The sequence below is a fragment of the Mirounga leonina genome, unplaced genomic scaffold, assembly GCF_011800145.1.
Source record: "Mirounga leonina isolate KUSES-001 unplaced genomic scaffold, KU_Mleo_1.0 Mir_94, whole genome shotgun sequence".
Classification (NCBI taxonomy): Eukaryota; Metazoa; Chordata; class Mammalia; order Carnivora; family Phocidae; genus Mirounga; species Mirounga leonina.
The window spans coordinates 41,838,793-41,856,956 of record NW_023270855.1 but is presented as its reverse complement, the minus strand read 5'-3'; the positions used below and the strand labels follow the sequence as shown (position 1 = coordinate 41,856,956).

The 18,164-nt window shown below is 60.6% G+C and overlaps 1 protein-coding gene across 1 annotated transcript in view; it reads right to left on the bottom strand.

Moving 5' to 3' along the window:
* The window catches only part of COL7A1 (collagen type VII alpha 1 chain), a 31,057-nt gene that overhangs the window by 8,407 nt on the left and 4,486 nt on the right, over window positions 1-18,164 (bottom strand). The window contains exons 13-89 of the mRNA XM_034997089.1: window positions 17,803-17,946; window positions 17,588-17,713; window positions 17,345-17,488; window positions 16,666-16,785; window positions 16,365-16,508; window positions 15,920-16,045; window positions 15,675-15,821; window positions 15,337-15,459; window positions 14,846-14,992; window positions 14,451-14,585; window positions 14,219-14,365; window positions 14,001-14,137; window positions 13,584-13,710; window positions 13,349-13,495; window positions 13,089-13,261; window positions 12,952-12,987; window positions 12,841-12,867; window positions 12,704-12,748; window positions 12,567-12,629; window positions 12,078-12,149; window positions 11,947-11,982; window positions 11,778-11,813; window positions 11,540-11,611; window positions 11,352-11,429; window positions 11,083-11,109; window positions 10,947-11,000; window positions 10,743-10,805; window positions 10,591-10,650; window positions 10,451-10,486; window positions 10,208-10,252; window positions 10,093-10,128; window positions 9,695-9,739; window positions 9,576-9,611; window positions 9,408-9,440; window positions 9,038-9,070; window positions 8,805-8,858; window positions 8,669-8,728; window positions 8,538-8,573; window positions 8,354-8,434; window positions 8,215-8,250; window positions 7,972-8,016; window positions 7,724-7,795; window positions 7,455-7,499; window positions 7,176-7,202; window positions 6,948-6,977; window positions 6,750-6,830; window positions 6,638-6,673; window positions 6,526-6,561; window positions 6,356-6,436; window positions 6,064-6,099; window positions 5,627-5,689; window positions 5,348-5,392; window positions 4,615-4,650; window positions 4,506-4,541; window positions 4,301-4,396; window positions 4,159-4,194; window positions 4,036-4,071; window positions 3,881-3,928; window positions 3,543-3,578; window positions 3,288-3,410; window positions 3,005-3,205; window positions 2,877-2,912; window positions 2,735-2,788; window positions 2,483-2,551; window positions 2,362-2,406; window positions 2,179-2,241; window positions 2,003-2,047; window positions 1,633-1,668; window positions 1,466-1,501; window positions 1,280-1,324; window positions 1,029-1,061; window positions 887-949; window positions 761-796; window positions 601-681; window positions 401-469; window positions 239-274; window positions 121-162 (exon numbers count right to left, since the gene is read on the bottom strand). Of these exons, the coding sequence (XP_034852980.1) occupies window positions 121-162; window positions 239-274; window positions 401-469; window positions 601-681; window positions 761-796; window positions 887-949; window positions 1,029-1,061; window positions 1,280-1,324; window positions 1,466-1,501; window positions 1,633-1,668; window positions 2,003-2,047; window positions 2,179-2,241; window positions 2,362-2,406; window positions 2,483-2,551; window positions 2,735-2,788; window positions 2,877-2,912; window positions 3,005-3,205; window positions 3,288-3,410; window positions 3,543-3,578; window positions 3,881-3,928; window positions 4,036-4,071; window positions 4,159-4,194; window positions 4,301-4,396; window positions 4,506-4,541; window positions 4,615-4,650; window positions 5,348-5,392; window positions 5,627-5,689; window positions 6,064-6,099; window positions 6,356-6,436; window positions 6,526-6,561; window positions 6,638-6,673; window positions 6,750-6,830; window positions 6,948-6,977; window positions 7,176-7,202; window positions 7,455-7,499; window positions 7,724-7,795; window positions 7,972-8,016; window positions 8,215-8,250; window positions 8,354-8,434; window positions 8,538-8,573; window positions 8,669-8,728; window positions 8,805-8,858; window positions 9,038-9,070; window positions 9,408-9,440; window positions 9,576-9,611; window positions 9,695-9,739; window positions 10,093-10,128; window positions 10,208-10,252; window positions 10,451-10,486; window positions 10,591-10,650; window positions 10,743-10,805; window positions 10,947-11,000; window positions 11,083-11,109; window positions 11,352-11,429; window positions 11,540-11,611; window positions 11,778-11,813; window positions 11,947-11,982; window positions 12,078-12,149; window positions 12,567-12,629; window positions 12,704-12,748; window positions 12,841-12,867; window positions 12,952-12,987; window positions 13,089-13,261; window positions 13,349-13,495; window positions 13,584-13,710; window positions 14,001-14,137; window positions 14,219-14,365; window positions 14,451-14,585; window positions 14,846-14,992; window positions 15,337-15,459; window positions 15,675-15,821; window positions 15,920-16,045; window positions 16,365-16,508; window positions 16,666-16,785; window positions 17,345-17,488; window positions 17,588-17,713; window positions 17,803-17,946 (5,321 nt within the window). The remainder of the gene's footprint in view (window positions 1-120; window positions 163-238; window positions 275-400; window positions 470-600; window positions 682-760; window positions 797-886; window positions 950-1,028; window positions 1,062-1,279; window positions 1,325-1,465; window positions 1,502-1,632; window positions 1,669-2,002; window positions 2,048-2,178; window positions 2,242-2,361; window positions 2,407-2,482; window positions 2,552-2,734; window positions 2,789-2,876; window positions 2,913-3,004; window positions 3,206-3,287; window positions 3,411-3,542; window positions 3,579-3,880; window positions 3,929-4,035; window positions 4,072-4,158; window positions 4,195-4,300; window positions 4,397-4,505; window positions 4,542-4,614; window positions 4,651-5,347; window positions 5,393-5,626; window positions 5,690-6,063; window positions 6,100-6,355; window positions 6,437-6,525; window positions 6,562-6,637; window positions 6,674-6,749; window positions 6,831-6,947; window positions 6,978-7,175; window positions 7,203-7,454; window positions 7,500-7,723; window positions 7,796-7,971; window positions 8,017-8,214; window positions 8,251-8,353; window positions 8,435-8,537; window positions 8,574-8,668; window positions 8,729-8,804; window positions 8,859-9,037; window positions 9,071-9,407; window positions 9,441-9,575; window positions 9,612-9,694; window positions 9,740-10,092; window positions 10,129-10,207; window positions 10,253-10,450; window positions 10,487-10,590; window positions 10,651-10,742; window positions 10,806-10,946; window positions 11,001-11,082; window positions 11,110-11,351; window positions 11,430-11,539; window positions 11,612-11,777; window positions 11,814-11,946; window positions 11,983-12,077; window positions 12,150-12,566; window positions 12,630-12,703; window positions 12,749-12,840; window positions 12,868-12,951; window positions 12,988-13,088; window positions 13,262-13,348; window positions 13,496-13,583; window positions 13,711-14,000; window positions 14,138-14,218; window positions 14,366-14,450; window positions 14,586-14,845; window positions 14,993-15,336; window positions 15,460-15,674; window positions 15,822-15,919; window positions 16,046-16,364; window positions 16,509-16,665; window positions 16,786-17,344; window positions 17,489-17,587; window positions 17,714-17,802; window positions 17,947-18,164) is intronic.

The window sequence follows — 18,164 nt, the reverse complement described above, 5'->3', positions numbered from 1 at the left end:
CCGAGCGTCACGTATTATGGAAGCTGAGGGTCACGTATTATGGAAGCTGAGGGTCACGTATTATGGAAGCCGAGCATCACGAGGATGGGTGATGGGTGCTGTCGGAGGCTCCACACTCACCGGCTCTCCCAGCAGGTCTCCCACGAGGCCTCCAGGCGCTCCCTGATGTGGGACAAGGGTCAGTGGGATGCCTTGGCCTCCAGCACTTGGCCCCTCCCCCCAGGCCTCCAGCACTCACCTTCTCTCCCTTTGCTCCAGGGGGCCCGACCACAGCCTGTGGGGAATGCCCAGTGAGCTACCTCGCCTCCTGCCTTCTCCCCAGCCCCACCCCGCCATCCCGGATGGGAGGCCGGCACTAGACACGGTGAGGCACGGAGGGTCAGGGTTAGGTCAGGATCACCTGTCCAGGAGTCCCCATGGGTCCAGGCTCTCCTTTAGGTCCAACAGGGCCGGGCACACCTGGTGACCCCTGCGACAGAGCAGTGTGAAGAACTCAGAGCCTGCCCACCGCCCCGGCCCTGCTGCCCTGCTCCCCTCACCCTCCGGGCACAGGACCAGGCCCCGTCCCAGGCCCGAAGCAAGCTGCCCCCAAACACACACCGGCACGCCAGGAGCTCCTCTGTCTCCATCTTTTCCACCAGCACCATCACGACCTGGGGCTCCCGGCTTTCCCGTCTCCCCCTGAGAGGCAGGGGCTCTGTTAAGGGCCTGCCCATGGACTCCTGACTCCTGGAGCCCAGCCTCAATCCCCAGGACTCACCACTTGTCCAGGCAAACCTGGCGCCCCCTGAGGACCCTGAGGGAGACAAGTCAGGTATGAGGGGGACATAGGACAACATGGGACCCAGAGGGCAGGACAAGGTGTCCCTGCAGGGACCTCACTCACCACCAAGCCTGAAGGGCCAGGAGGGCCGGGAAGTCCCACAGCTCCAGTGGGTCCAGGCAGACCCTGGGAGAAGAGAGAGTTCAGGGCAGGGCCAACCGCACCTGGCTCCCTGTGGCTCTCACTCATGAGCTGGGCCACTCACCCGTCCCGGTGGTCCTGTCTCTCCAGGCTCCCCCTGCGGAAAACCCAGAGACTGCATCACCCACAGAAGGACAAGAGGCTCCTCAGCCCCTGTCCATAAGCAAAGGGCCCAGGGATGAGACACTGGGGTGCTCAGCCCCAATGCAGGGTGATGGCATCCCAGGGGGTTGGCAGATGTTACCCTGGTGTGGACCTGACTCCAATGAGACTCCTCTTCCTTTCAGCCACACACCCACACACACCCATACTCACCTTCAGGCCAGAAGGACCCTGGGGTCCTGAGGGGCCAGCAAGACCCTAGAAAAAAGTAATAAGAGCAGGGGACAGGGGTCAGAGTTTTCAGCCCAGGCTCAGGGATTCATGCAAACAAGCCTTGGCTCCTTAGTGGGGATCAATGCCCAGCCCACCTCCACCAGACTGTAAGCTCCCGTGACTCACCGGGGCACCGGGTGGCCCAGGGTCTCCATGGCCACCCTGTTGGAGAGAGAAAGAGTCTGATGAGGGGGAGCCAGTGCCACCCCCGCCAGGGAAACTCAGGGAGGACTGCCCCCTGTAGGATGGGGTTGGACGGGGGCAGGAGCGGGGGATGATTCTAGGATACTCACCACTGGGCCAGGGGTCCCCCTCGGACCTTGCAAACCCTGGATAGAGAAGGGGGCTGCTGAGCCTCAATCTGGGCCTCACTTGGGCCTGTTCCCACCCTCTGGAGGCCTTTGTCTAGGGATCCCACTTGTAGGCCCCCCCCCCCCCCCCCCCGCCCAGGCATAGATCACCCCGCACCCAGGGCTCGCCCCTCAGGGATAATACATCCTGGCCTATATGCGCACACACGCACACGCACACGCACACAGATCGGGCATCTGCACTCACACCTGGGCTCTCAGGCACAACACCCCTGTCACCAGAGCAGCCCGCACACGGCAGAGAGCGGCTGTCCCTGGGAGCCCGGGCCACGCCATGCCTGCCACCACCTACCGGCTTCCCTTCGGGTCCAGCCACACCACGCTCTCCTGGTAGGCCCTGGAGAGAACAGATTTAAGGCCATGCTGTCCCTCCCCGAGACACTCCCAGGCAGTGCAGACTCCAGTCCAGACCACACTGTAAGAGCCCGGGGCTGGGAGGCGGGGGTGCGCATTGTGGTGCAGACTCACTGGGCTGCCGTCGAGACCCCTCTGTCCGGGTTCTCCCCGGTCTCCCTTGAGGCCTGGCACACCCTGCAAGCAGAAGGGCATGCCCTGAGCCCCCAGTCACTGCCATGTGCCCACATACAACCATCCCTCATGGGCTCCCATAAAGGAGGGGGAAGCACGGTGCAGGGAGTGGGGGGGCCTCACCCTGTCTCCCTTGGGGCCTTGGTCGCCGTCACTGCCTGGCTCCCCCTGTAGGGATGACATGTCAAGCCGGGCCCTGGTGCCAGGGCAGGAGGTGGCCCCCTAACTGATCCCACACACCGACCTTTGCGCCCTTGAATCCAGGGGGTCCTTGCACTCCAGAGAGCCCAGGATCTGGCTCTTCCACAGCCACCTACACATACAAGGTCACAGGGGAGAGAGGTGTCTGTCACAGAGGCACGGAAGGGTCCTCCTCACTCACAAGATCCCACAGGAGTTTGGGTCAGAGACACCACATAGAGTTTCTGGGGCCTGAGTTAATGGTGGCCTCCTAGTATCAAGAATCACAGGCCTGGGGCAGGACTGCGCTGATCACCTTGCGACCGGGGGGTCCGGGAGGTCCAGGGAGGCCAGGAGGGCCGTCTCTTCCCTGCAGAGAAGAAGGAAATGGCAGGGCTGCCCCAGCACGGCGCCCAGGCAGTCCCACCCCAGAAGGACTACACCCCCCCCCAGCTCACCTGTTCTCCGCGTTCTCCTTTCTCTCCCCGTTCTCCCTGAGATGCAAATAGCAGGATGGGGGCCATGTCCAGGGGGTCCAGCTCCTCCTGGGCCCGCAACCCCAGCCCTCCTGGCTAGCCCCGCTCACCCTCTCTCCTGGCCTTCCTGCCTCCCCCGTGCCCCCAGCCCGGCCTGGGAGCCCAGGAATGCCAGGCTTTCCAGGCTCCCCAGCAAGGCCAGGAGGTCCAGGGGGCCCCCTCTCTCCCAGGGCCAGGCCTGGTGGCCCCTGAGGGCCAGGGTCGCCACGATCTCCCTTCAGCCCGCGTTCTCCAGAAAAGCCGATGGGGCCCTGGAGGAACAGAAGAGTGAATGTGGCTAGCTGCACAATGATGCTGTCCCCAGGGCGCCCCCACCGGGCCGCAGACACACACCTCCTTGCCCGGGGGGCCCCGCTCGCCTGGCTCCCCCTTAGGGCCACGGCGCCGGTCGGGCATGGGCAGGAAGCTGCCGGAACTCTCATCCCAGGTCTCCACGATCTCCCGCAGGGCGGACGTCTGAGCGATAGAGAGGGGTTGGGGAACCAGAGCCTGTCCCTGCAGCCACCCAGGCCCCCACCCGGCCATGTGGGCACCACTAGCCCCACGGGGCTCCCATCTGCTCCCACTCCCAGCCCCCAAACAACCTACCTTGATGCCAATAGTTTCCAGCAACCGCTCCACATTCTGGGGACAAAAGCTGGGGTAAGGGGCGGCCCTCAGAGAAGCCTCCATACCCTCTTCCCCAGGCCTCTGGCCCACAGGACCCTTTAGCACTGGTTGAGGAGGCCTGAGGCCCTGGAAGCCCCTCCCTGGTGTGTCCCCATTGCCCAGCTCCCCGAATGTCAGCTGTGGGAATCCCAGGAGGGCAGGGGACTTGAGCACATGGGACAGAACCCGTGCGGCTTCATGGCAAGGGGGAGGGGAAAGAGATGGCTCCCTCAGGCCTGTGGATGAGAGTCAAGGACCGGGTCCTGAGCTTCACTCACCCCAACACTCCCAGGATCTCCTCTCAGGCCGCGCTCTCCAGGGAGGCCCTGGAGACACCAAGAGACAAGCTGCTGGGTCCAGTTTCTGGGGGGAGTGGGTGTGCAGAGGTGGGAGCTACGGCCACCTGGGCACATGAAAAAGGTGGGGACCTCACCTGTTCCCCTTTGGGTCCAGTCTCCCCACGATCACCCTGAGAACAAAGAATGATCAGGTGGGAGAAATGCCCCAACCCTGCTCAGCCCTCACCACACCCCCGACCCACCATGTGCACACTCACCTTGGGGCCTGTGTTTCCTGGAACCCCAGGAAAACCCTGAGATAGGACAGAACACAAAGCAGTCACACAGAATCATGGCACCCCAGAAACATAATGGCCCCTGTTGCTCCCAAGTCCTAGAACTCCCCTCCTGGATACTCACCTGGCCAGAGGGGCCCACCTGCCCCGGGAGGCCTGGGGGGCCCTGGAGTCCAGGGCTACCAGGAGCTCCACGCTCACCCTTGGGACCATCGTGACCCTGTGGAGGATGCAGCCAGGATCAGGACCCTGAGACCCCGGAAAAGAGTGGAGCCGTATCCCGCAGAGTCGGGGTCAGGGGTCAGATTGCAGAGGACTCCAGCACTTACTTCTCTCCCAGGGGCGCCCGAATCTCCCTTCTCTCCCTAAGGAAGACAAGGGCACTTTAGACAGGGCCCTAATCTGAGGCCGGAGCAGACTCCAAGTGAGGGGCCTTACCTTCCTTCCATCTTCTCCAGGGTCCCCGGGTTCTCCCTGTGGGCAGAAGATTCACGTCAGCCCCAAGATTCACAGACTGTCTCAGTCTGTCTGCACATCTTCAACCACATCTACATATGGCCACATACATGTATACACAGTATGGATGTGAGTGTGTGTGCCCCTGGTACCTTGAGAATCATCTGTATGTCTCGGGATCCGCCTGCAAGTCTTGCATGTATTATCTCAATATGTGTGGCCCTCTGTGTATGAATGACTGTGGACATAACTGCATGTGTCACACGCCAGAGCCTTGGACATGTGTCTCACCATACTTCAACACAAGTCCACCTGTGGCCCGGCTTCCACATGCGTCTTATTAGCACGTATCTGGGCTGGGTGGAGGTATCTGCGTGTCAACATGTCTCCAAGTTTCCCTGAATGGGGCCTCACATCAGTACGGCTGCACCTCTCCATCTGTGTCTGTGGCTCTCCGCCCGCGCCCTTGGCTGTGCATGATCTCGGCAGCTGTCAGTCCATCTGGGCACCGGGCAGCGCGGCTGCACGGCGCATGGTCTGCAAGGCTGCGTGCGTGTGCACGTGGATGTGTGTGTAGGTCCGGGCTAGGTACGTGGGTGTGGATACAGCCCAGCAGGGGTCTGCATGTGTGGCCCGTGTGTATCTGCACATCTGGGCTGTGTGCACGTGCCTGCGTTTCTCAGCACGTGTCCCTGTGTCTGCTCTGGACACTCACGTTTTTCCCATTCAGGCCAGGCTTCCCATCGTCTCCCGGCCTTCCCTGTGGGAAGAGATCATTGATCGGGAGTCAGGGCCCAGGTGAGGGCAGTAAGGCGGCAAAAGGGTACCGTGAGGGGCGCCTGCCTGGCTGGCTCAGGTGGTAGAGTGTGCGACTCTTGAACTCAGGATCATGCGTTCGAGCCCCACATTGGGTGTAGAGATTACTTAGATTACTCAAATAAGTAAGTAAATAAACTTAAAAAAAAAAAAAGGTACCATGAAAGCTCAGTCTCACCTGGGCTCCAGGGGGGCCAGGCGGGCCAGGGGGGCCATGTTCTCCTCGGAGGCCCGGAAGCCCCTGCAAAAAGTCTTTGCTAGGATTGAGAGAGCCCCTGAGAGAGCTCCCGACGCACACCTGTGGACTGGAGAGGACCCCACTAAGATCCTCCTTGAGGGTAGAGACCCCTAAAATTTGGAGGTTTCATTGAGGTCCCCTGCTAAAACTCCCCAGGGAAGAACCTCCAGGACTTGGGGGACCTACTAAGGCCCCCAAGGCAGAGAAGGTCAGAAAGCTGGACCCTGCTAAAGCCTGCCTGCCAGGGACTGAGAGCGTCCCAAGCCCCGGGCTGGACCAACTCCCCCTGTTCCCACTGATGCCGTGGTGTGGCGACCTGGCTGCAGTTCATGCTGGACCCCTGAGCCACCCTGAGCCTAACATCTCCCCTCACTTACGTCTCTCCCTGGGTCTCCAGCTTTGCCTGTAGCACCCTGAGGAGAGACTCAGAGTCAGGGAGTCTGCAGTGATCATGGGGTCAGGAGCACGCCCCGCTGACAAGACCACTGGTTCCCGCGAGCTCAGGGCCGGCCAGGCGCTAACGCCCCCCGCCCGGGCGGGTTCTGGGAGAAGACACAAACACCCCATCTGGCTCCGGGGCTCATCAAGACCATGAAGACCCAGGTGAGGCTGGGGTCATGTGAAGAAGGAAGGGGAGGGCGTGACCACACAGGGCCCATCACGACTCACATGCGGCCCAGGGGGGCCAGGGGCTCCTGGTTTCCCATCTAGCCCACCACGGCCATCCAGGCCGGGTGGACCCCGGTCACCCTGAGGAAAACAGAGAGGTAAGAGGCCTCAAAGGATAAGATGGACCTAAGAGTCTGGTTCATAGCTGAAAAACCTCCCTGCCCTCTCACCTTCTCTCCTGCTGGGCCTCGGACACCTGGGTCCCCCTGGAGAGAATAAGGTCTGATAAAAGGTGAGGGTAGGAGAGGGACTGAGGCTGCTGGGGCAAAGAGTATCACTCACCTGAGGGCCTGGGAGCCCCCGAAGTCCACTGACACCCTGAGGATGGGGGGAGGAAGAAATCAGAGCAGGCCTTCCCAGACCCACACCTCCTCAGGGGACCAACCACACTTACCCTCTCGCCAGAGGCTCCTGGGGGACCCGGGTCACCCTTGGGTCCTCGAGGACCCTCCTGCCCACGGTCCCCAGGCTCTCCCTGTGGCAGAGACAAGCTCGTTGAAGGAACAGCCCGAGGGCCACAGGCATGCCCGTCATGGAGGCACTTGGATGCTTCCTGTGCTCTGAGTCCTGCTCCACCCACAGACCCTGGTACCTTCTCTCCAGCTCCAAGTCCCGGGTCTACCTGGGGGGAGGGAAGGGAATGGTCAGTGAATGGCTCCGCAAGGAGAAGTGGGGCCAGTGAGGGGCTATGGGATCAATGGAGCTATCAGGAGGCCATGGGGGAAATGGGAGCCAGTGGAACGGATGAAGGGACACCATGCAGCACCAACAGGGGCAGGCGAGAGAGATGACAGAGGACCAGACTCAGCTCAACCCTTACCAGCTGTCCAGGGAGTCCTGGGGGACCCTGGGAAAGAAAATGATTATGGTCAATAGGAGCCCCGAGGTCCCAGGGCGTGGCTCAGGTTTGCCCCAGGCCCAACTCTGCTCCCAGACTCCCAGAAGCACCCCAATGCCAAACCCCAGAAGGCAGGTCAGGCCCAGAGGTGGCCATCAGTGGCTCCCCACCTTGACCCCCAAGCCCCTTATGTGGCCACCAACCAGACCAAACACTGGAAATCTCCATCCCTCCAGAGCCCAGGACACTGGCAGTACTCACCGGCTCCCCACGGTCCCCCTTGGATCCAGATGGTCCAGGGCTGCCCTGCAGAAAGTCAGGGGGTCAGGGTCACTCAAGACAGGCGGCAGTTTCAGGGAGTTTGGGAAGCAAACTAAGGACTCATGGGGATCCTGGTGGCCTCTGGAAGTTGCGATGAAGGGGTCACAGGGGACCATGAGGATTGAGCATTGCAGGGTTGGGGCGGCAAGAGCAGGGGCTGGGAACTGGCTGGTTGAAGTTGGGGTTAGGGGTCAGGGGTTAGGACTCACGTTTCGTCCATCCTCTCCAGGATCTCCTTGGTCCCCCTTCTCACCCACAGGCCCCCGAGCTCCAGGTGCCCCCTGGGAAGAGCAGCTGGCCTGAGACAGGCTCCTCCCAGCATTTTGCAGGTTTCCCATGAGCCCCCCCATGCTGCCCCAGGTTCCTCATCACCCCCAAACCATGCCAGAGTTTTCCATCACACCAGGCCTCCCTCCAGACTCTCCAGCATCCCCTTACTTCGCCCTGCCAGGCTTACCCGAAGGCCACGCTCGCCAGCTTTCCCAGGCAAACCTGGGTCACCCTGGTGATGGAGAGAAAGCCACACTGAGCAGGTAGGCTGGACTCAAACTTTGACTCGGGGAGAAGGGGCAGAGAAGGGCCTGGCACCAGCTGGACAGTAGGCAGGGGAAGGGACTGGATGACCTGGTGGAGCCCCCAGCCCAGAGGGATCCCAGTTCAAGAGTAGAGGCTCAGAAATCACACTGGGAAGGAGTCTCACCGGGGGGCCCATGTCACCTTTCTCTCCAACTTCACCCTGTGAGACAGGAGAGTCAGCCCTGAGCCCCAGATGCCCCATGGTGCCAACAACACCCTACTCCCCTGTCCCCCAGGACTCCCCCCAACTCCAGCTTTCTTACTTCTCGTCCTCGGGGGCCGACAGGTCCTGGGGTGCCAGGCCGCCCAGGGTCTCCCTTCTCTCCAAGAGGCCCCGAGTCACCCTGTGGAGGAGGCAGAAGTGAGGTGATCAGGATGCAAGTAGCCCACCCTTGGGGGATGGTAATCCCAGAAACCTCGAGGTTACTCAAGGTCACAGGTACTCACCGGGGGTCCTGCTCTGCCGGTGAGGCCAATGGGACCCTGCAGGGCATGGGAAGGGGTATAGGACTTAGTTGGGGCTCCCAGGTACTACCTCATCTCCTTCTATCACACTCCCCAATCCCACATTTATTCACCCGGTCTCCAGGGTCTCCCTTGGGGCCAGGGTCTCCGGGAAGAACCAAGCCAGGTGGGCCCTGTGGTGGAAGAATCAGACGTCAGGGAGCACAACCCTCACCTGCCCTACCCCCTAGACACTTTCCCTTCACTCACCTGCTCTCCTTTGATTCCTGCAGCTCCTCTGGGCCCAGTGGGCCCCACATCTCCCTGGAGGTGACAAAGACCATCAACCATCAGCATCAGCCCCAGGTTCCATGAACCACCCCCCGCCACCACCCTGACCTAGCAATTATGCAGAACTCTCTACCCCCCAGGGGCCTCCAAGCAGGCCCTGTGACCTTGACCTCAACCCTGCGTCAGCCTCCTTTCACTCTCGCCAGAATTACCTTCTCTCCTTTGGCCCCAACACCGTCAGGTCCCTGAAAACAAGCAGGACAGACATGCTTGGCCCCACCTGGGCACCGCAGTACTATGTGGCTGACTGGGGATGGGGTAATATCAAAGTGCAAGTCATGGAGCTCAGTCTCTGTCCAGAGATCACAGAGTCACGGCTGGGAACCAGGCAGGGGTTACACGGAGCTCATGACCTGTGTGACATCACAGGGTCACAGGTGACAGCCAGGACTCAGGAGATGTGTTATAGCATAAGGAGAGTCACAGAACTCTTAGCCTGCTCAGGGCCCCAAGGTTACGAGGTCCCAGCCTGGAACGCTGGTCTACAGGCAGGCCAGTGCAGGCCATCCTTCCTTTGCTCACCACTGCGGGGTCCCCAGGGCGACCAGGCTCCCCCTGTGGAAAAAGGACAGAGGCAGGGATTGGTCAGAGACCCACCTAGGAACCCAAGGGCCTGGTGTCCAACCTGCCACGATCCCTCCTAGTATGGGGTGCAGTGGGGAGGGGACTGGTCCCCAGGCAATGACCCACCTTCTCTCCTCGGCGGCCGGCAAGTCCTGGTGGTCCCTGCATGTGGAAAAGGTGTGAAGCCAGAGTGGGAGGAACACATGAAAAGCCCTCTCCCGGTCCCACCACAGTCACAGACTCACTTCGGGCCCCTCAGCTCCAGGACGCCCAGGCACTCCAGGCAGCCCCTGGGGAAGAAGAGCAGACATGCTGGTCTGGGAGGGTGGGGGCAGGGAGATCATGGCAAACAAGGGCTAGAGGCTGTGAGGGTGCAGGAGAGAGAGCATGAAAGGTCAGGATTCAGGTGGCAGGGGTCGAACTCAGCAGGACAACGGAGACCAGATCAGTGGAAGTCAAGGTCAGTTCAGCAGGGTCAGGAAGTTAAAAGCGGGTCCCAGGGGTTGAGGGTTAGAGCCCGCATCAGCAGGAGTTATGTGAGGAGAGGTGAGGGGCAGGGGGAGTCAAGGTTGAGAAGTCAAAACCAGGAAGGGGCACAGAACTCGAGTCAGCTGGGCACTGGCACTGGGGTCAGAGGGCTCACCTGGGGTCCCACTGGGCCGGGGGATCCACGTTCACCCTGATGGAACAGGATGGGTCAGAGCTGAGTCCAGCCCCAGACCCTCTGGGGCCCCAAGAGACCCCTCGGCTGCACTTACCTTCTCTCCAGTTTCACCCACAGCCCCTTTCAGTCCTCTGTCACCCTAAGGGGAGACGGATAGGAGAGGTGCCTTGACTGTCAAACCGCAGAGAAGGTGTCTCAAACTCTAGCCATCCTGCCCCTGAAACCACAACCTCTGACCTGTTGAGAACCCTCATCTCCTGATCCCCCTACCTCCCCCAAACCTATAGCAGTCCCAGTGTGTCACACCCCACACCTGACCCCCCAAAATGGTGCTTACTTTGGGGCCAATGTCTCCAGGAGGTCCTCGAAAGCCCTAGAAAGGGTTCAGAGATTTGGGTTTGGGCATAAGGATAGCGTAGAGGGTAGGAGGTTGAGGGAGCTGTGGCCGCCCCTCAAAACCCTTGCCCCTACACTCACCCGCTCACCCGGGCTCCCAGGTTGTCCTGGGAGGCCTGGGGCTCCATCCTCACTGTCACCCTGAAGGAGAAATAGATGAGTAGAAGACCCTGCCCCCAACCCACCCCCACCCCCGCCCCAGAACTGGGACACCAAGGGGTCAGGCTTCCTACCTTTTCTCCTTTCTCTCCAGAGGGGCCAACTGGGCCTTGGGGTCCGGGGCTTCCGGGAAGACCCTAGGGGAAAGTGTGTAAAAACATGAGCCCCAAACTGTGAGGCCCAGCACCCACCCACTGCCCCAGCAGAGCCCCAGCCCCAGTATCCACACCCCTGAGCATGGCCCCAAGTTCCCCAGCAAAGCCTCAGGGCTCCCTCACCGGCAGCCCAGGCTCCCCTGGAACAGTGTCGCCATCACCTGGTCCTGGAGGGCCCTGAGAAAGAACAGCAGGTGAGGAGATGACCAAGGGGAATCAAATTCCAAGCCACCCCCAGGATACCTTGCCCCTCACTTACCCGCTCCCCACGATCACCTTTGTCACCCTGAAAGACAGATCATGGCCCCATGACCCTGGACTACACCTCCACTCCCCAATATATGGGAAAAATGAAGGTCAGGGGGACAAATTGGATTACAAAGGTCATGGAGGAACTGAGGAGCCATGGGGGGCTGAGGGGTCACATGGGATCAGAGCAACCAGTACGGGTTGTGTGGGTTCAAATGGGGTCACTAGGTCACCGGATCACATGGAGGTCATGAGACCATATGGGGGTCATGTTGTCACCTTCACGGCCGTTCCAGGAAGTCCTGGGGGACCACGGGGTCCTGGGTCCCCCAGTGGGCCACGGGATCCAGGGAGGCCCTGATGGAAGAGACAAAGTATAAAGTATACCCCACAGACCCCTACTCCCACCCTGCCTCCCGCTGGCCCCCCACCACACATCACTTGCCCCCACATGTTCTGGAACTTACAGGAGGTCCAGGGTCCCCTTTCTGCCCAGGAAGCCCCGGGCCCTCGCCTCCAATGACTCGTCCAGGCTCTCCCTACAGGACAGAAAGCAGTGGACAGGATTCAGGGTATGGGAGCCTTGAGGTGGGAGAAGCCCCTAGAGGGGCCTCAGCTATTCCTTATCATGCCATAGGCCCTGCACAGTGTCCAGCCTGCTCCTCCCTGGGCCATCCTGGTTCCCTCCCTTCCCCCTGCACCTACCGGCTCCCCCTTTGGGCCTCGAGGTCCTCGCTCTCCCTGAGGGCAAAATGGAGCAAAGGGTCATGCTTGGGCACAAGCGCATCTTCGCTGCCCCACCCCAGCAGGCCCCCGCCCCGCAGAAAGAACTTTGGGAAGACACTGGATGAGCAAAGAAGGGAAAGCAACTTACTGTTTCTCCACGAGGACCAGGCCACCCTGGGGAGCCCTGTTAATGGAAGCCGTCAGGACAGTCAGACCACCCACCCACCCACGCAAGCAAAGAGTCCCAGCGTGTGACCTGCAAGGGCAAGGCTTGCTTACCTTTGAGCCAGGGCTTCCAGGAGTCCCAGGGCGGCCAGGGCTGCCTGGAGGCCCATCTGCCCCTGGGAAGCCCTAACGAGGCAAAGAGGTCAGGGCAGGAAGGGACCCTCCCTCCATGCCCCTGGTTTGCTGGAGAAGCCCAGACCCCACAGGCCCCCGAGTGTCGCTGGGGTGGGGCAGTGGGGCAGAGAAGGAGCCCTTCTGAGCTAAACGGGGCCTCATCCCGGGCACAAGGGCAGTGATGAGGCAGAGGCCCTTCTCTGCTTCTGGGATTCAGAACTTACTCCCAGGTTCTCTGGCGGAATCTCAAAACTCCCCTGGCTGCTCTGCTTTAGGTCCTTTCCCAAAGTCACTGATGTGGTTTATAATGTCCATTTAGGCTTCTGGGAATACCCTGTGGTTCTGCCCCTGTTCTTTCCTTCTGTCTTCTAAAAACCCTGGGGACACTTGCAGGAGTGTCTTAGGGGAAGCTCAGTGGTCTCCACTCACCCTTTCGCCCTTGGCAACGGTACTTCCTGGGGGCCCCTGGGGGCCAGGAACACCAATCCTGCCCTGAGAGGAGAAAAGCAGGTGAGGAGGCCGTGCACCAGTCCAGGAGCAGAGGACAGGTGTGGGGAGGCACTCACCGGAAGGCCAGGGGGGCCAGGAGGCCCGGCTTGTCCTCTCAGGCCCTAGGAAGGGTGATCAGTGAGCCCTATGCCACCAGCGCCCCCCAGCCCCACTGACCCCCAACCATTCTCTGCCGCCAACTAGGGCCACTCACCATCTCTCCAGGTTCCCCCTTCTGGCCCTGGGGAAAGATACGTCGAATGAGGGTCAGAGTGGCCAGCGCCAGGTGTGGCCCTCACCCACCCTCTCAACCCTGGACATTTACCTTTGGACAATGCACCGTGCAAGGCTCTGGCTGTGGCTGTGGACATAAGGTCTCCTTGAGGCCAGGCTCTTCCACCAAGAGTCCCCAGACCCCCTCTCCCCTGCCAGCTACCCCTCCCCTAGAGACCCCTTGCAAACCTGGGTGGCCGAGCCTATCTGGCACAGGGATGTTGCCAAACCACTGACTGCCCGCTCTAAGCTTGGACCATCATCCACAGCAAAGAAAGTCTGGACAGGGTCCATGCCTGGCACCAAGCGACGCAACTGTTCTGGGTCAGCTCCAGCCTGGCCCAATATCATCACTTTGAGCCCTAAGGAGGGGTCCGGCAGTCTGCATGACAACCCTGCTGGAGCCAGCCCGATTCCCAGGCCCCATCCCCACCAGCCCTTCTCCTCACCAGCAGCCTGGGCCTCACGGATAGGGCTGAAGATGTCACCTCTCAAGGGCTCATCTACTAGCAAAACCATTATCCCTGGTACATGCTGGCGGCGCCCGGGAGCATCCGGTGCTAACAGGTGTCTGTGAGCAGTAACCACAGCGGTGCCTGTGGGAGAAAAAACATGTCAGAACCCAGGGGCAACCAGTTCCCTGCAGGGAAGCCCCAAGAGTGCATGTCCAATGCAGTTCCTTACCCAGGTTGTTCCCACTTGGGTCCACGTAGGGGATGCTGCGGATCTTCTGCAGGATGACCCCGGGATCGTAGGAGCTATCCAGCGGGAACAGTGGGGAGGGCCGATGACTGTAGGACAGGAGGCCAACCTGGGGTGGGGTGGGGGGCAGACACAGAGCTGGGGAGGATGGCAAAGCAAGGATGACAGAGCCTATGGGGATAGATATGGAGCTAAGGGTGTGGGACTAAACCTGAACACTAGGGAGTCAGCAGTGATGGTAGGATAGGGAGCCAAGCAGCAGATGGGGAGATCTGGAGTCTGGGGAGGGTTGGGAGACAGCCTGGACCACTGGTAGAGGAGGGAAATGGTAGCTGCTGTGAAGCCTGGGACAGGGAAGGGCTGGGATAGGAAGGGGTCTGGCTGCCTCTGGGGTCAAACCTGGACCGCCTGTGGCCCAAGAGGCCCAAGTGCAGACACCAGACGCTCCAGGGCTCGCTTTACAGCCTCCGCACGATGAGCATTGTCCTGAGTGGTGTGCAGCAGGAACACCACATCCATCAGGTCATGGGGACACACTGCAGGAAGGCGGCTGAGTTATTGAAGCAGCTGGCCCATCTAGCTACCCCCTTAGGCCCCTCCCACTGTGCCCATCATACCTGGGATGTGTGTGACAGAGGCCTCAGGACCCTGTACACCCTCCCGGATGGGTATCAGCGAGAAGGTGTAGGAGATGCCAGGCTCTAGCCCTGTCACCTGCTGGGAGCTCGAGATCCCTGGAAGTGTCTGTGAGGCCCCAGGGATGTCTGCAGAGGATAAAACCTGGTTAAACGGGAGGCCTTCCATGGAGCCCCAACTGCCAGCCCACCCCAACCCTGGCCTCCCCTTCACCTTGGCCAGGCCGTCTGAGTGGTCGCCAGGACAGGATGTAGCTGGATACTCCAGACACGGGAGTCCAGGCCAGAGTCACTGAGTCAATTGAAGTGTCCACCACACGCAGTTCAGGTCTTGGGACACGGGGTGACTCTGAAGAAGGAATCAAACACCAGGGATCAGAGCCTACATCCTGAGAACCCAGAGGGGAGAGCTCATATGAGGCGGTTCTCGGGTAGGATCATCTTAGTGAAAGAAGTGTCATGTGAGATCATGCTGGGGTCACCCCAAGGGCAAGAGTGGTAGGGGGTCTACAGGAGTAGTCACTAAGGGTCATGGGGTGCAGGAAACCAGGGTGGGTCATCAATGGGGAGGAAGCTCACACCAGGGAAGAGTGGACTCTCTGGGCTCACCAGTGCGTGCAGTCACTTCTGTGGGGGGCCCTTCTCCAGCTGACCCCAAAACGCTCAGCCATATGCGGTATGGGGTGGCTGGTTCTAGCCCATCCAGTTCATAGCTGCTGAGATCGGGCCCCAGGACCCGGGACTGTTCCTGGCCACCTGCGGCAGGCATGAGAGTGGGACGCAAGACACGTGGGAGGGTGCTACAGACCAGCATTAATGAACTTGCCTACCTCACTGACTGACCCTGCTGACCAGATCCACCCTCCTAATTGATCTTCCCCATTCTCGCTGACCCTGTTTCCTTACTGACCCTGCACGACTGACCCTTATTGATCCCACCTGGATAACTGATCCCGCACACTGTCACTGATCCAGCAAACCACCCCCACAACTGAGAGACCCTGCCCACTCACTGACCTCGCCTATCTAGCCAGCCCCGCCCCCAGCCCCGCCCCCGCTGGTCCCTGAGCCCGCCCCCGCAACCGGGGGACAGCTCTCACCCTCGGGTCGCCAACGCAGACGGAAGCCCTGTGTCCCGGGCACCGGCTGCCAGCGCAACCTCAGCGAGTGCTCCCCTCGCTGCACGACGCGAAGGGTCTCCAGTGCTGGCGGAGCCTCAGGCGCTGCAGAGAAAACCCAGGCTTCAGGGAGGCTCCGCCCCCACTGGCTCCTGAGCCAATCCCAGACCAACCCTGGAACTCGCACCGCCCCAACGGACTCCTCTGCCTATCCCAGGCTTCATCCCTCCTTCCCCCTCGTACCCTGCCGCGCACAAAACCCGCCCCCAAACCCTCCAAGCCACCAATCCAAGGCTAGCCCCAGCCCGAGCTCCGCCTACGCGTAGTGACGACAATGGAGACCGGCGCGCCCTCACGGTCCCCGACCAGTGCAGTCACTCGCACCGAGTAGCTGACACCGCCTTCGAGGCCCCGTATTTCTGCGGAGTCCGTGTTTCCCGGGAGCACCTGCTGTCTCGTGGGGCCACCTGGGCAGGCAAACACGGGGCAACAGTCGGGGTGGGGGTGGCGCACCAGAGAGGGCAATCCCAGCCAGGAGGGACAAGGGCGGGTCGGGGAAACATACCCTCGCTGCGGCCCCAGGCCAGTCTGTAGGCTGTGGCTCCAGTGACCCCCACCCAGGTGACCCGCAGAACATCACTGGAAGCATTGAGGATCTGCAGCTTCGACACACTGCCCACGGGCGCAGGGTCTGGGGGCAGAGGCAGGGTAAAGGGTCAGGGGCCACTGGATGGCTGGTAGAGAATAGGGTGGCAGTGCAAACATGGTCATCTGAAGGTCAGTGTGAGGTTAGTATGGACAGGTCAGTGCAGGCAACCTCTGAGAGGGAGGAGGTCAGTGCCCCAGAGTGGGCAGTGTGGAGCGGCCAGGAGGTCGCTGAGGGTGGACACTTAGTCAATGTGGAGAAGTCGCTGAGCAGTGATGGAGCGGGCAGCTGAAGCAGTCAGGAATACAAAGAGGGGTGGGGTAGCCAATGAGATGCAGTTGCCAGCTGGCCAGGGTCCACTCACCTGTCCTCACAACCACAGAAGCAGGGGTCCCATCCACACCAGCCACATGCGCCCACACATGCACCGTGTACTCAGTATCTGGCTCCAGCCCATCCAGCTCAGCCACTGTGGCCTCTCCGGAAACCAACTGGGATTTCTCTGGACCTGGGAGGGGGAATGGAGGCAGCTCCAGGGCTAGCTGGATTCTGTCCCGCAGTGCCGCACCTGGACCCCTAATAACCCCCCAGCCCCCATTCCACCCAGACCTGCCCCCCACGACCCTCCAAAACCTCCGGTCCCCTCCAAAACCCCTGGTCTCCACCATGGCCCGAGTGCCAGGAGATCCTGTATCCTGTGGCACCAGGAACCCTGTTCCAGGCGATGATGACAGATGAGCTGCTGGTCTGCGTCACATGGATAGTCCTCACTGGGCCCAGTGGGTCTGCAGGGAGAGGCAATGGAGAGTCTAATGGAGGAGGTAGTGGAGGGTCTGACAGGGGAGGATTGGGGGACCATCTAATAGAAGGCTATGGGAGTCTAGAAGGAGACAGGGATCTGATGGGGGAGGTAGTGAATGGGCCAGATGGGGGAAGAAGCGGGGGTTCTGACAGAGGAGATAGTTGCAGTCTGAGGGAGGCAGGTGATAGGAATCTGAGAGAGAAGAGGGTCTGACAGAGAAGATAATAGGGTTCTGATAGAGGTATGAGGAAAGTCAGGTGGAGCAGAAAAGGCAGCGGGAGCCTGAGAGATGAGGTGGTGGAAATCTGAGGGCAAAGAGAGTGGGATCTTTGAGGAGAGGCAGAAGAATCTGAAGAAGGTAGGGGCTTAAAAGGAGGCAAGGGAGGCCAAAGGGGAAAGCAGGACTCTGAGGGAGAAGGCAGCGGGAATTGAAGAGGGAGACTGTGACTGTTCTGGGGCGAAGCAAGGGTCTGAGACGGGAGGCACAGGGGTCCAAAGGGGCACTGGAGATAGATAGCCAAGGGGCTGGGTCAGGCCCTGACCAGTTTGAGCCACGATGACCACAGGGGGACCCTCCTCTCTTCCTCGCAGTGCTGACATGGCCACTTGGTAGGAGGTTCCAGGCCGTAGCCCCATGATATCTGTGGCAGTGGATTCTGGGGGCAATGTCTGGCTGGACTCTGGTCCTAGGGTCAGAGGGAAATGTTGACATGGCTCTTGCCTGCCCCCCCAATCCCCTATACCCCAGTTGTTTTTCTCAACCCTCCTATACACCCCACACCGACCACTGTCTGTCCTCCAGCTAATCCGAAATCCACTGGCTCCAGGAACAGGTCCCCAGGCCACCCTCACTCGTGTTGCATCTGCTGCCACGACTCGTAGCCCTGGGATGGCAAGTGGGGTTTCCAGTTCTGGGGGTTAAGGATAGAGGTCAGAGGTCAAAACCAGGACCGGAGTGAGCCAGGCAACTGTCCCCCCACAGCCCTCCTGCAGTGCTCACCCCGGCGGACCGTGAGGATGCTGGCGCCACCCTCGCGGGTGCCCACTCGAGCAGACACCCGCACAGTATAGCTTAGCCCAGCCCGGACATCGTCCAAGTCAAAGGCTGTCTGACTTCCAGGAAGCACCAGGGTCCGTTCAACCCCTAAGAGAGAAGGCAGGGTAAGTGGGCAGGGGTCAGTGAGACATAGGGATGTGGGATGATGGTGGTCAGTGACAGACGGTGACACAGGATAATGGACCAGTGATGAATGGAGACCCAAGATGATAGGGGTCCATGGAGAGGGATGTGGAATGTAGGACGACAGAAGTCAGTGGACAGCAATAGGAATTGACAGGTCATCAATAGACAGTGATGTGGGG